The following is a 12,508-nucleotide window of genomic DNA, read 5'->3' as shown; positions in this document are numbered from 1 at the left end:
ATTATCTGGCTGATAGCAATTATCTTAGCACCGATTGTGGGAATATGGCAGGCAGAGACACATAAGGAAATGTGGTAGGTGGAGAGAGATGTCACGTGCTTGGAGAGAGATTGCAAGAACAGAGAAAAAAAATTATAAAAGTAGGAAATATACCTTACTAATATAATTTCACATTTGCACTGGGATCCAATAAACATTTACATTCTAATATTGCTGTAGTCATATCTATTGTAACAGACTTTGTTCTATATACTTTCTGGTCTAATCACTCTATCTGAACAGTTAAAAATCATATTGTGAGTGGTTTAGGTTGAAAATTTCAGTGCTTGCTCAAAGTCTAATTCTTCTAGATGATTTGAACAAAATAATGCCCTTTTGGAAGCACAAATAGTAATCTTCCCTCTATTGTTTGAAGGAAAAGAATTTTGTTATTTATTAGCTTAAGAGCTACTTCTGCAGTATGTCCACTTTCAGTTTTCTAAAATACTAGATTGTATTTGAACCCTTCAAGTAGGTTGTTATCTGTAGCAAGGACCCAAAGATGGTATTCAAAATCATTCATTCAGAAAGCTTACAATGCAGCAGGAGTCTAATCATCAGGGTGTGCGTCTTTGTTTCTTATACTAGTCTTATTATCCCTTACTTCTTATGTAAACAATTTGCAGTTGCAAAAATGAGGGCCAACAGCCATTTTAAAATAAAATTAATGAAACCCATGAAACTGAAGTGGTTTATGAAACCTGTTTAAGAGTGCTTATAAGTTATCTTCCAAATCAGTGAATCCTCGAAAGTGTGTTTTATTCTGTCTTAAGAAATGAAATAACAAGTGGGAAGTGTTCTGTCCAATTTGCAGTCAAGAGAGACAAACCTACAATAGAGTATCTTTATTAGAGGTAAGAAATAGTCATTTTTGCCTTCTCTTGGAGCTTAGGTATAAGGAAAAATGCCTTGATATTGTTACTAAAATGTTGGAAAAGGTGAATATGTATTTTTTACAAGTGTATAAATACTAAAATAATGAAACTATCCAAGTCTCCTTGACACTTTTCTCACTACTTTAAATATATCACCAAAATAATGCTCAAATAAAACTTACACTGGAAAAAAAAATTGTGAATTGTAGAGCCTACAGCCAGCAAATGAGAAAACTCACAAGCTCAGCGTTTCCTTCCTGATCTCATTGTTTTTTCCCACTGTATTGGGTTTATGTGGCAAGGTTTTGGTAGCGGGGGGGGGGGGGAGGGGGTTACATGGGTGGCTTCAGTGAGAAGCTGCTGGAAGCTTCCCCTATGTCCGACAGAGCCAATGTCAGCCGGCTCTAAGACGGACCCGCCGCCGGCCAAGGCCGAGCCCATCAGCGATAGGGGCACACAGAAAGTGCAGCCAGAGAGAGGAGTGAGAACATGTAAGAGAAATAACCCTGCAGACCCCCAGGTCAGTGAAGAAGGAGGGGGAGGAGATGCTCCAGGCACCGGAGCAGAGATTCCCCTGCAGCCCCTGGGGAAGACCATGGTGAGGCTGGCTGTCCCCCTGCAGCCCAGGGAGGTCCACGATGGAGCAGATATCCACCTGCAGCCCGGGGAGGACCCCACGCCGGAGCAGGTGGGTGCCCGAAGGAGGTTGTGACCCCGTGGGAAGCCCGCGCTGGAGCAGGCTCCTGGCAGGACCTGCGGATCTGTGGAGAGACAAGCCCACGCTGGAGCAGGTTTTCTGGCAGGACTTGTGACCCTGTGGGGGACCCACGCTGGAGCAGTTTGTGAAGAACTGCAGCCTGTGGGAAGGACCCATGTTGGAGCAGGGGAAGAGTGTGAGGAGTCCTGCCCCTGAAGAGGATGAAGCAGCAGAAAATAACGTGTGATGAACTGACCGTAAACCCCATTCCCTGTCCCCCTGCGCCGCTCGGGGGGATAGGTAGAGAATCTGGGAGTGAAGTTGTGTCCAGGAAGAAGGGAGGGGTGGGGGGAAGGTGTTTTGAGATTTGGTTTTATTTCTCATTACCCTACTCTGGTTGATTGGTAATAAATTGAGTTAATTTTCCCCAAGCTGAGTCTGTTTTTCCTGTGATGGTAATTGGTGAGTGATCTCTCCTGTCCTTATCTTGACCCACAAGCCCTTTGTTATATTTTCTCTCCCCTGTCCAGCTGAATGGGGGGGTGTGATAGAATGGCTTTGGTGGGCACCTGGCGTCCAGCCAGGGTCAACCCACCACACTGACTTACTTACTTTTCCCTCTGACAAATGTACAAGTGCAGGGATTGGTGTAGGTCATTTGAAAATAGAGCTTGGTGACGATACTTCAGTCCTCCCAGAATTTACTTGGCGATGGATAAGAATGAAAGGGTGTGAAATTATTTCTTGGTGTATCTTTAGTGTTGCCTTCAGCTCTGGCTTGGTACTTCAGTTTGCTTCCAGCTGTTTTCTACCCAAAGTAAAATGCTTCCTGACCATGTGCTGCCTCTATTTCTGTCAAGTGGGGTTAGGAACTGGTGTTGAAAAGACAATATAATGCTCTCTACCTTCTGGAAATTCCTTTCTAAAATGAACCATCCTTAAAGGCCAGCTGTGCCCAACCACACAGCTGTTTCACAGAAAAAGTAACAGCTTAAAGCTGCTTGTGTCAAGGCCAAGAATCAGATCCTGTAAATTTATGAAAGATGAATGCTATGGTAGACTTCGTGAACATTTTTTATATAAACAAGATTATAGATAATATAATAAAAATGAATTACTTTGTAAATGACAATAAGCTTTACATATAGGTAGCTAATGCCATGTTTTGTACTATTCTTTTATGTTTGTGTCCCAGTCAACCAGCGCAGTGACCAGCCTAACCTCCAGCAGGAAATGATACATTTCATTATTCCTTATAGTACAATAAAGCTCTTTATTTACGGCAAGCATTAGTTTTGTAGTCGCAACGACAGAATTCGTGTGTTAGCAGTGCATCAAGGCTTTCCTTCCCGCCTTGTAGTAGTTATCCCTGAAATTGTCTTGTTCTTCTGTTGTCATACCTGAACATATGGTACATCTGTCAGAAAGGAGACTCTCAGCCACGGAGATTCTCTCTCCAGCCAGGTGTAACAGAAGAGACGCAAACTTCATAAGAAGTTTGCTTTTCTTATGAAACCCTAGTGAGTTTGTTCCAATTCTAACCTGCTAATTTCACATGATTGTAGTTGACACTAGAGTATTGTAAACATATCCAATTATTAGATGGTTTTACAGATCACTTTTTTGAGAAGTGCTCACCTGAGTGCATTTTGTATCGTGTCATTTTCCTTCTGGAGCGCAGGTGTTACATCATCTTCAAGAAACCGATGTTCTCTAAAGAGAAATTTTCAAATATTGTCTCTGAAATTCTGCATGTTGAGCATGTGCAAATCAGGTGGGCAATTAGATAATTAAAATAGTATTATGTGATTTTTATGGTTGAATGTAGGCTACATCCTGAGTAAAAGTAACTCATTGGAAAACTGAAGGCAGAGGTAGCTGTAGGTTGTGTAGTTACAGCAAAGTGGTCTTTCATTTGTCAGACGTTCTAGACAGAAGTGTTTGTGATTGAGTTTGGATTGCTATGCTTTTCCTAGAAAGTACGAAATAAATGGGCACAAGGAATTAATTTATTAGTAATAGTTCAGGATAACACTTTAATGTTAGAATCTGAACTTTTTAATAAAAAGTCACTCTTAAGACTACAAGAGACAGAAAGCACACGTATTTTAACAGACAAAAGCATTTGTAGAATCCTTTGTTTTTGTTAAATTCTATGTGAATTTTATAAGACTCCTTTTAGTGTTGAAGAAAATGGAGGATTAACTGTCCTAAATTATGGGAAGTGGAAAGAAATTCGTAACTGTTTCTGTGAGTATTTCTGTTTCAGCTGCCATGGAACAAAGCTCGATTTTTCTTTTATGTTGCATGGATTTGTGATCTACTAAATGGAGGAAAAAAAGTGAGGGCATCAAACTCACTCTCTTATGTGATATGTCAGATAAAATAAAACTGAGCCTAATTCATTATGATTTATAAACAGATGCTCCTGCATATGTGCATGTGTTTGTGTATTTATGTACTGATACATTTTAAGAAAAGATTGCCCTCTTGGTAATGATTCCAAATAATTATTTATGAAAAAAGATCCCAATGTGCAGGCACCTAAAATTGTTAGTCACTTCTGAAAAGACTGCTCTTCAGTTCCCACTTCCACCTTTGAATTCTCACCAAGCCTTCTCCTCCTCCCCAGTGTCATGTAGGACCAGGCACCTCAGTGTTCAGGAAGATACAGTCATGCAGTTCTTTCTAATTGCCAACACTGAATAAATTCACATTCACTTATATCTGTGAAAAACTGACAGATTGTGCTTGTACGTTTGAGCTTGGACAGTCTCTTCCATTTCAAATCTTGCTTTGCTCTCAAGCTGGAAAAAGGTCTGAGTCCTTTCTATTTTTCAAACTCGGAAATAGCCTGTTTTCCTTGGGGGAAAAACTTGTAAGGGAATGCAAAATGGTCTTCCAAGTCCAAATAGTCTTACCATCGGCATCAAGTATTTTGCACTGATCTACAACAATATTTCTAACCAGTAATTCCGCAGGTCAGCTGAAAACATAAGGCAAAAAAACCTGGCGCAATATCAGCACAGTTAATCTTTTGTAAACAGCTTTCCTTTGTGCAGTGATAACTTAGATGCTTGCACAAAAAGACAAGTCGTTACTGAACTATAAAAAAGGGAATTTTCTTACTGCTTGTCAAGCAATGCAGTAATTTTGAAAGACTAAACATCAGTAGAAGAAAAATCTTTGTGTTTCATGTATCACAGATCCATAAAGTGAGCATAGGTATAGTAATGAATGCTAGTTTACTGAATTTAAATTAGCAAAATCCAAACTTAGCTTGACAACTTTAATAAAATACTTTAACCTGTAAACAATAGTTGTTTGTCGCTGTCATTATTTCAGCACACCTGCAATATTTAGCAGTTATACAAGTGCTGAAGTCTTCTGGTATTTTCCAGAAATGCCTGCATAACAATAAACCCCTTCTTTTCCTCAGTGACTCATGATTTTAGACAGTAAGCAAGTCTAGCAGATATTTGACCGTGTGATAAAACTGGTATAGACTTGCCTAAGTCACCAGCAAAACCCTCATGAGTGCACCTTTCCTGATGATGGGGTTGGCTGGAGTGATGATCATATCAACTAAACCCGAGTTAAAAAGGCAGTAAAGAGTCTGCTGTGGTTGGCACATCCCGAGCTTAATTTCTATTCCTTTGGGATGTTTCTCTGTAATTCAGCTGTTTTCTGAAGCTGAATTAATCACATTAACAAGCATTCCCGTGTTTGGATAGAAGTACAAAGCTACTCAAGGTGATTTTCAGTGCTTTTCTTTTGGATCTAATGTTTGCTAGTTACCTTGGTGACCTTAATATATTGCACTTGTACATGAGCTAAATTCTTTAACTGGTGTATCCTCACAAGATGTTACTTATGTCAGGTTTCATACAATGTTTTTTAGGGGGTGAAGTTCACATCTGTGTTCTATGGCCATGCAACACCAAGTTCGATGGTGGTCTAAGAGCCCACTCAGATGGGGCAGCAAGGAATGCTACTGACTTGAATCAGACTGGTTTTCAGTCCTCTGTCGTTAGAGGTGTCTGTGGTATTGATACTTAGAATTTCATCAGAAGATGGTTACTTCCAGGATTTTAAAAAAACCCAAACCCCACCAGCTGTTACAATCTAGTAAGCTGAAATTTGATGGTAAAAGCGTGAGAAATGAATGTGAGAAGAGAGGGTTAAATACCTTCTTATTCAAGACAAGTTATACATGTTTCACTTAAAATTAAGGGCTCCTAATCACATGGTACATCTGTGATCAGGTCACTGTTAATTTTGAGAGCAACCTGGTTCAATATAAGCTTTGACCTTTTTCTTGGTCTAAATTTCACTACAAAATAAAACCTCAGACATTTATTATAGAAAAATGCTGAGAGTCTTGAAGACAGAGTACAGTTTGAACAAGCAGATTTCAGCATGAATGTGATATGAAATGTGTGTTCCTCCTTGTGAATGTCCTAACAAATGTGGTTAGGAAAATTTTTTTTTTTTTTTCAATCAGCCTGAATTCGAGGGACAGAGCTCAAAGGAACAGGTTTTGAAGGGGCTTGTTTGCACGATTTCCCATACCGAAAGCCAATTTTTTTACACTATAATATATCCTAATAGTTTGGGGCTTTGTGTACTCTTTCATAGGGTTACAGGTTAATGGCAAACCTCTGGTTAGGTAAGTTATTTACAGGAGATGAAGAGGAGAAAAAAGGGGTCAAAAGGAGGTCTGTGTGTATTCTGGATATTGTAGTTTTTTCTTGGAAAAAGCAGGCATGATCTTATGTAAGACAGGTTGTGGTAGAAGGAGCGAAGTTTAGGGGTAAGTGATTTATCCCCTTGCTTATTCATCTGTTACTGGATTTCTGCTTTTGACCTGTGATATTTGTTGGGGTGGGACTGTCTTTTTGTTTGTGCAATGTTAAGCCCTGTGGCCTTGAGCTTCTGGGGAAGTATGCACAGCCACCCAAATACATGAACTGGCTCTTCCGAAGAGTCGTTCAGAGACCTCCAGGGAAAAGTAATGGAGTTTCCCTGTTGGCCTTGGCTATGAAAGGGAGCTGTGGAAGATGGCCATGTGGGATGCTCTTCTTCTGACAGCACTGCAGGAAAGACAATAGAAAAGTCTTTTTCCACCTAATTAGTGATGCTTGCCTAACTGGCGAAGGTTGACGCAGTGGTTTTTTTTTCTTTTCTTTTTTTTTTTTTTTTTTTTTCCCCTCCTGTGTTACAGATATACGTGGACTGCAGGGATTTCTCGATCAGGCCTCAAGACTGGGACTTGATGTATCATTACAAAAAGTGGACAGGAACATCAGCAGAGTCTTTGCCAACCTTTTCACTACCATGAAAACAGAAGAGCTGAACCGCTATCGGGACACACTGCGAAGGGCTATCTTACTTCTAAGCCCACGGGGAGCCCAGACTTTTATTAATGAGGTCAGTGCACGGTTGTTTTTATCATCAACATTTCAGGAACATATATGGTGATTTATGTGATACCTTGCCACGCTTTCTCAAGTGGTAGATTTTGACAATGCTGCTTGGTAAATGTCAAATAAGATTGTCAGACTCTAGTGCCAGAGAACTGAAATATCAGGTACTCCATGTAATGCATACTTTGTGGTTAACGCAAATGGGATAGCATGGGCCAGATGGGCACGTTCAATATAACATACAGCTCTATGGGGCAATTTTTTTTTTCTGGTTGTCTTCCATACCAATGCTTTTGACCTGGATTTCAACCACTGTCAATAAGTGACCAGAAAATCTAGTATAGTCTATTAGAAATTAAATACAATGTGTCGGAGAGAGTCGTCTTTACTGCGGAAATCTCCAAAGTCATGTTAAAAGGGCACGTTGTTGATGTTTGAAAGCTGAATCGCAGAGTTTTTTATCAAGTATGATGTAGGAATTATATGTTTGTCTTTTTTTCTTAATGGTTTCTTGAAATCAGCGAGGCTAATTAGGACAGGGAGGTAGCTGTTGGGCAAACTTGTAATTAATGTTGTGCTGTGGGCTAATTTTTGGCATTAATTAGTTTTATCCAGCTTTTTTGATATTAAATAATGAATTATTTTACAGTGCTTTATATGTCAGAGTTGAGGATGAGCGTTGGATGCTCACTATAACTTTATGTGTGTTTGTTAGCTAAGAATCTGGCAACAAAGTAGTTTTTTTAATTTTTTTTTTTAACTAACCAGGGCTAAGACTGAGCCAAGAAATTAAAATGTGGATGAGACCTGTTTCCAGTTATCAGTTTTGCTGCATCAAAGCCTGCTAAATTTAAAAAAAAAAAAAAAAAAATCAACTTAAACTAGCTCACTAATTTTTTTATCATCTCAGCATAAGTAAATTCTCTATGTTTATCTTCATTGGGGATTTTTAAATTAATAGGGTAAATTTTATCATAAATAAATGAGGCAAATGGGTGGCTTGGGAAAGACTAAGCACAGGGACAAATCCTACTCGTGTTTGTGCATATACAGGGATTTTCAGTAGAGGAATGAGGGAGTACTTGCCTTCAAAGCGTGGTAAACTATATGCAGCTGGGTCAGGGGTTTTATTTGCTTCATAGTAGGCTTCCAACAAAAATACACATTGCTTAGCTTTCCAGTGAGTTGCAACAAAGTATCCAAACCAGGTATTAAAAAGAAATCAACATGTGTGTTTTACTCAGACCCACGCTGGATAGAAAGTCTGTCCCCCTTCAGTGCACAAGGCTCCAGAAATGTTTCTAAGGGTTACATGCATGCACTGTCAGGACCCTGCAGGTCTCTCGAGTGTAGGGGCTAGTGTATTTAACTGTTTTACTACTTACTTCACCTTAAAGCAGTGGGTATTATAGGCATTAAAGCTAATGATCTTGATATATTTCCAGATCCCTGCAGGAGTTTAACTGTAGGCAGAAATGAAAAGTAATTTATTTGGCAATCTTCCTATATTGAATCTTGATTGATTCAAAAAAGCTTTATAAAAGAAAATTTAAATCTTAGAAGGGAACTCTCAAAAGGCTTGAGATGCGAGGTGCATGGTGTAGGGAAGAATCCTTTGCTAGTGGAGGCTGGGCTTACATTTTGTAGAGAGTTACAATAACGGTGATTCCTCAATATGTCTGTCAATAAGTGCAACTAATTATCTATAGCAGAATTTCAGTCTAGAATAACAACTTTCAGCTTAAATGAAATACATATTCTTACATAATTTACAGAAATACATCATTCACAATGTGCAGCAGTAAGTGCCTTCAATGGGTTTACATATTTCCACAGTTAGTAAATATTTTATGCTGTAGGTACTATATACCTATATACTGACTAGTATTGTTACCAGTGTGGCTCTGCACCTTGGAAGTTGTTTGAGGTTTTGAAACAATTTCCCTTTTCTGTTTTGGCAAAAAATTCTAGGTCTCTCAAAAAATGTTAGTAGTAACCTGAGAAGAAAATTCAAAGACTATTTTTAAATGTTGGGATATTTATTTTCATCTTTTCTATTTTAGCTCAAGTTACAAATAAGAACTTAAGAACAAAGAGAAGAAATTGAATTTAAAGCTTTTTTTCCCATAAATTTCTGGAAATGGAAAATTCCACATCAAAAAGAGGTTCCTTGTTAAGATTTTCAGTTTTGCTGAGTTGATATTTTGTAGCAGGGGAAAAATGACTGAAAAACTTCAACTAGATCTTATTAATGTCTATTGGCTAATAACATATCTTCATAAAAACCAGGTGTTGCACACAAACCCTCCCGGGGAGTGCGGAACAAAAATAAGAGGCTTTCTTGGACAGTGTCTGGGTTATAAACCCTGATATGAATGGTTTTAACAAATTTTTCTTAGCACAAGTCATAGATATCAGCCATTGGAAGCTGGCACAAGATTTATTTTGCCTGTTTCGATATTGCAAGTGATAAATTTTTCCTGCTAAAAATATGGATCCAGATTTCAGCCTCACTTACCATCTCTTGGGTGGGCCAGAGAGATCTCATCTGACTTTGGATGCACAGAGTTAGGAGACTGTGACATCTCATACGTGAAAAACTTTCTAAATCCTAGACCACCTCAATTTTAGGATTATTTCATTAATTTTTGTTTAGGCATCATTTTCACTTTACTGGCTTAGCATCCTCAATGCATGTTTCTGTCGTGTCAAGCTTACTGCAGCAGAATTTACTGACATTTCATAAGTTTTCAAGGTTTAATATTGTGCTATAAAACGGCTTTGACTGTAAGAATAGAGACAGGAAGAGAGGGTAAAAAAAATCTTTTCAATGGTATAGGTATAAACATGGAATCAGCCTTTATTCAGAAAACAGAAGGTAAATGCACTTATAAAATGTTAGCTATCCTAGGTTTTGCATTAAAAGGTCACTTTGGGATTAAAGCAAACCTAATCTAAAGAAAGTGTGTCCCTCCTTAGTCATTTTGAGAAAAATATTCCCTTCTCCACCTGCAAAAATCCCTGATATATTTGGCCAGGTGCCATAGTTCAGTTTATATGCAAAAGCAGTCTCAGTTGTAACAGGTATGCATGTGTCCTGGTTTCAGCTGGGATAGAGTTAACTGTCTTCCTAGTAGGTGGTACAGTGCTATGTTTTGAGTTCAGAGCGAAGAATGTTGATAACACTGATGTTTTCAGTTGTTGCTCAGTAGTGTTTAGACTAATGTCAAGGATTTTTCAGCTTCTCATGCCCAGCCAGTGAGAAAGCTGGAGGGGCACAAGGAGTTGGCACAGGACACAGCCAGGGCACCTGACCCAAACTGGCCAACGGTGTATTCCATACCATGTGACGTCCCATCCAGTACAGAAACGGGGAAGTGGGGGGCAGGGATTCGCCGCTCGGGGGACTGGCTGGGTGTCGGTCGGCGGGTGGTGAGCAATTGCACTGCGTATCATTTGTACATTCCAATCCTTTCATTATTGCTGTTGTCATTTTATTAGTGTTATCATTATCATTATTAGTTTCTTCTTTTCTGTTCTATTAAACCGTTCTTATCTCAACCCACGGGTTTTGCTTCTGTTCCCGATTTTCTCCCCCATCCCACTGGGTGGGGGGGAGTGAGTGAGCGGCTGCGTGGTGTTTAGTTGCTGGCTGGGGTTAAACCACGACAGCATGTAACAGCAAAAATGATTTTATGTCTTGAAGACTATGTGATCTCCTTGCAAGGCAGTATATAGGAAGAAAAGAAGAAAAACTAGTAATTCAGAAATGGGAAGGAGATTTATTACTTTCAGCTATTCTGTTATTCTCCTTGGCATAGATGCAGGATCTGAGACTCAAAAGGCTCCCTCTTTGCGACAGCCAGATTTCACCTGCCTCTTCCACTTACCAATGGATACATTTTTTTGGTTGTAAGTAGAGGTATATTTGTATGAGTTGCTTTTATCAGCAAGGGCTCTACACTACATAGTGACACATGGAAAATGGTTCAAAGAGAGGTGACAAAAATGATAAAAGGATAGGAGAGCATGACCTATGAAGACAGGTCTCAGGAACGTGCTATGTACAGCCTGCCTAAGGGAATATAACTGAAATACTTGAGAAGAAACATGAGGAGGAGCAGGAGAAAGAATTATTTAGGGTGATTATGGGTGATCTAAAAGGAAGTAATCACTCAAAGCTAAACAGGGAATGCTTTCTAACAGGGAGGTCAGTTAGACAGAGTGAGCACTTGGTGAAAGAGGTCAGTGAGGCATCGTTCTTCAGGGTGCTTAAGAGTTTGCTCCTAAAACACTTTGGTAACTTAGTCTAGCAGTCTTTCCTGAACTAGTTTGAAGGATGTTCTAGATGACCCAGGGGTCCTTCTGAAGACATGTCAGGAAACATTTGTTGTGTGAATAAATTCAGTCTTTGTACATTTTGTATACAACATATTTGAAGAGGAGGAAAGAGATCTTGTAGTTTAGTGTTTCTCAGTTTCCTATTGCAGATATGCAGTAACTATTAGCTGTGGAGGGTTTGTTATTTTCTTCTTCAAAGAACACACACGGTTTGTTTGGGATATGTATTTTAATGAGATTTTTCCTTAAAACTGTAGGTGATATCTGTTGCTTTATAGACTTCAATCATCCTAATTTCCAGTATTATTACCTTTACTTTTGAAACTCAGTAAAATGGAGGCTGTAACACAGTTGCATGTGGTTATTGATCTGAGAAGAGAAGAAATTCTTGGCTTTACAAACCCTTTAACTCAGCATTACTTGTTTTTTGGCAGCTTCGCTGAAGTGAAAAATGTTCCTGTTTAGGTGCATCTCTGAAAATGATATCATTACTTGTGAGTCTATCTTGCCTGTAAGCTAGTAAGCTCACTGCAATAGGTTGCTAGTATATATGCATATCACTGCAGCATACCAGCTGAAAGCAGAACTCTTTGCATGCCTAGTATAGTAAAAAAGTTAAAAAAAAAATGAATAATAAAAGAAAGCAGATTAATTGCATTAAAAATTAATGATAAAACCCTGTATCATTGCAGCAGGGTTATCTGAATCACTGCAATTCCAATTTGAGCTGAAGCTATAAACTTCCAGAATAATACTAAGTTTGTTAAACAGTTATAATTTATCTCTGCCCTGTTTATGTAGTCACCTCTGTGTCCCCACTGGAAAGCAAAGACTGTTCTCTGTTTCTCCTTTACCCTAGTTCATGTCAAATGTTCTGACTGGTCCTTTAAAAACAAAAATAGATATTCTGCTTTTGGTTTAGGCTTTTGGGATCATTTCATGCTGATTTCTGGCCTGCCTTCATTCCTGGTCATTGAGGATGCTGAGTACCTTACTCCCAGAACACTCCCAGTTGGCGCTTGTTTGTGAACAGTGCTCCAGACTTCTCTTTTTCCTTCTACAGTTGGTGACATGCTATTACTTGACTGGAGCTGCAGGAATTATTTATACCATCTTGAACAGTCTGCACC

At 39.0% G+C, this 12,508-nt stretch overlaps 1 protein-coding gene across 8 annotated transcripts in view; it reads left to right on the top strand.

The window, feature by feature from the left end:
• Positions 1-12,508, top strand: part of GRID1 (glutamate ionotropic receptor delta type subunit 1) — a 557,494-nt gene that overhangs the window by 303,660 nt on the left and 241,326 nt on the right. For all 8 annotated transcript variants that reach the window (XM_052799330.1, XM_052799329.1, XM_052799328.1 and 5 more), the window contains one exon: positions 6,836-7,041. In XM_052799330.1, the coding sequence (XP_052655290.1) occupies positions 6,836-7,041 (206 nt within the window). The remainder of the gene's footprint in view (positions 1-6,835; positions 7,042-12,508) is intronic.

The sequence above is a fragment of the Harpia harpyja genome, chromosome 10, assembly GCF_026419915.1.
Source record: "Harpia harpyja isolate bHarHar1 chromosome 10, bHarHar1 primary haplotype, whole genome shotgun sequence".
NCBI lineage: Eukaryota > Metazoa > Chordata > Aves > Accipitriformes > Accipitridae > Harpia > Harpia harpyja.
Note: the sequence above shows the minus strand (reverse complement) of the source record. Positions and strands in the feature narration are given on the sequence as shown.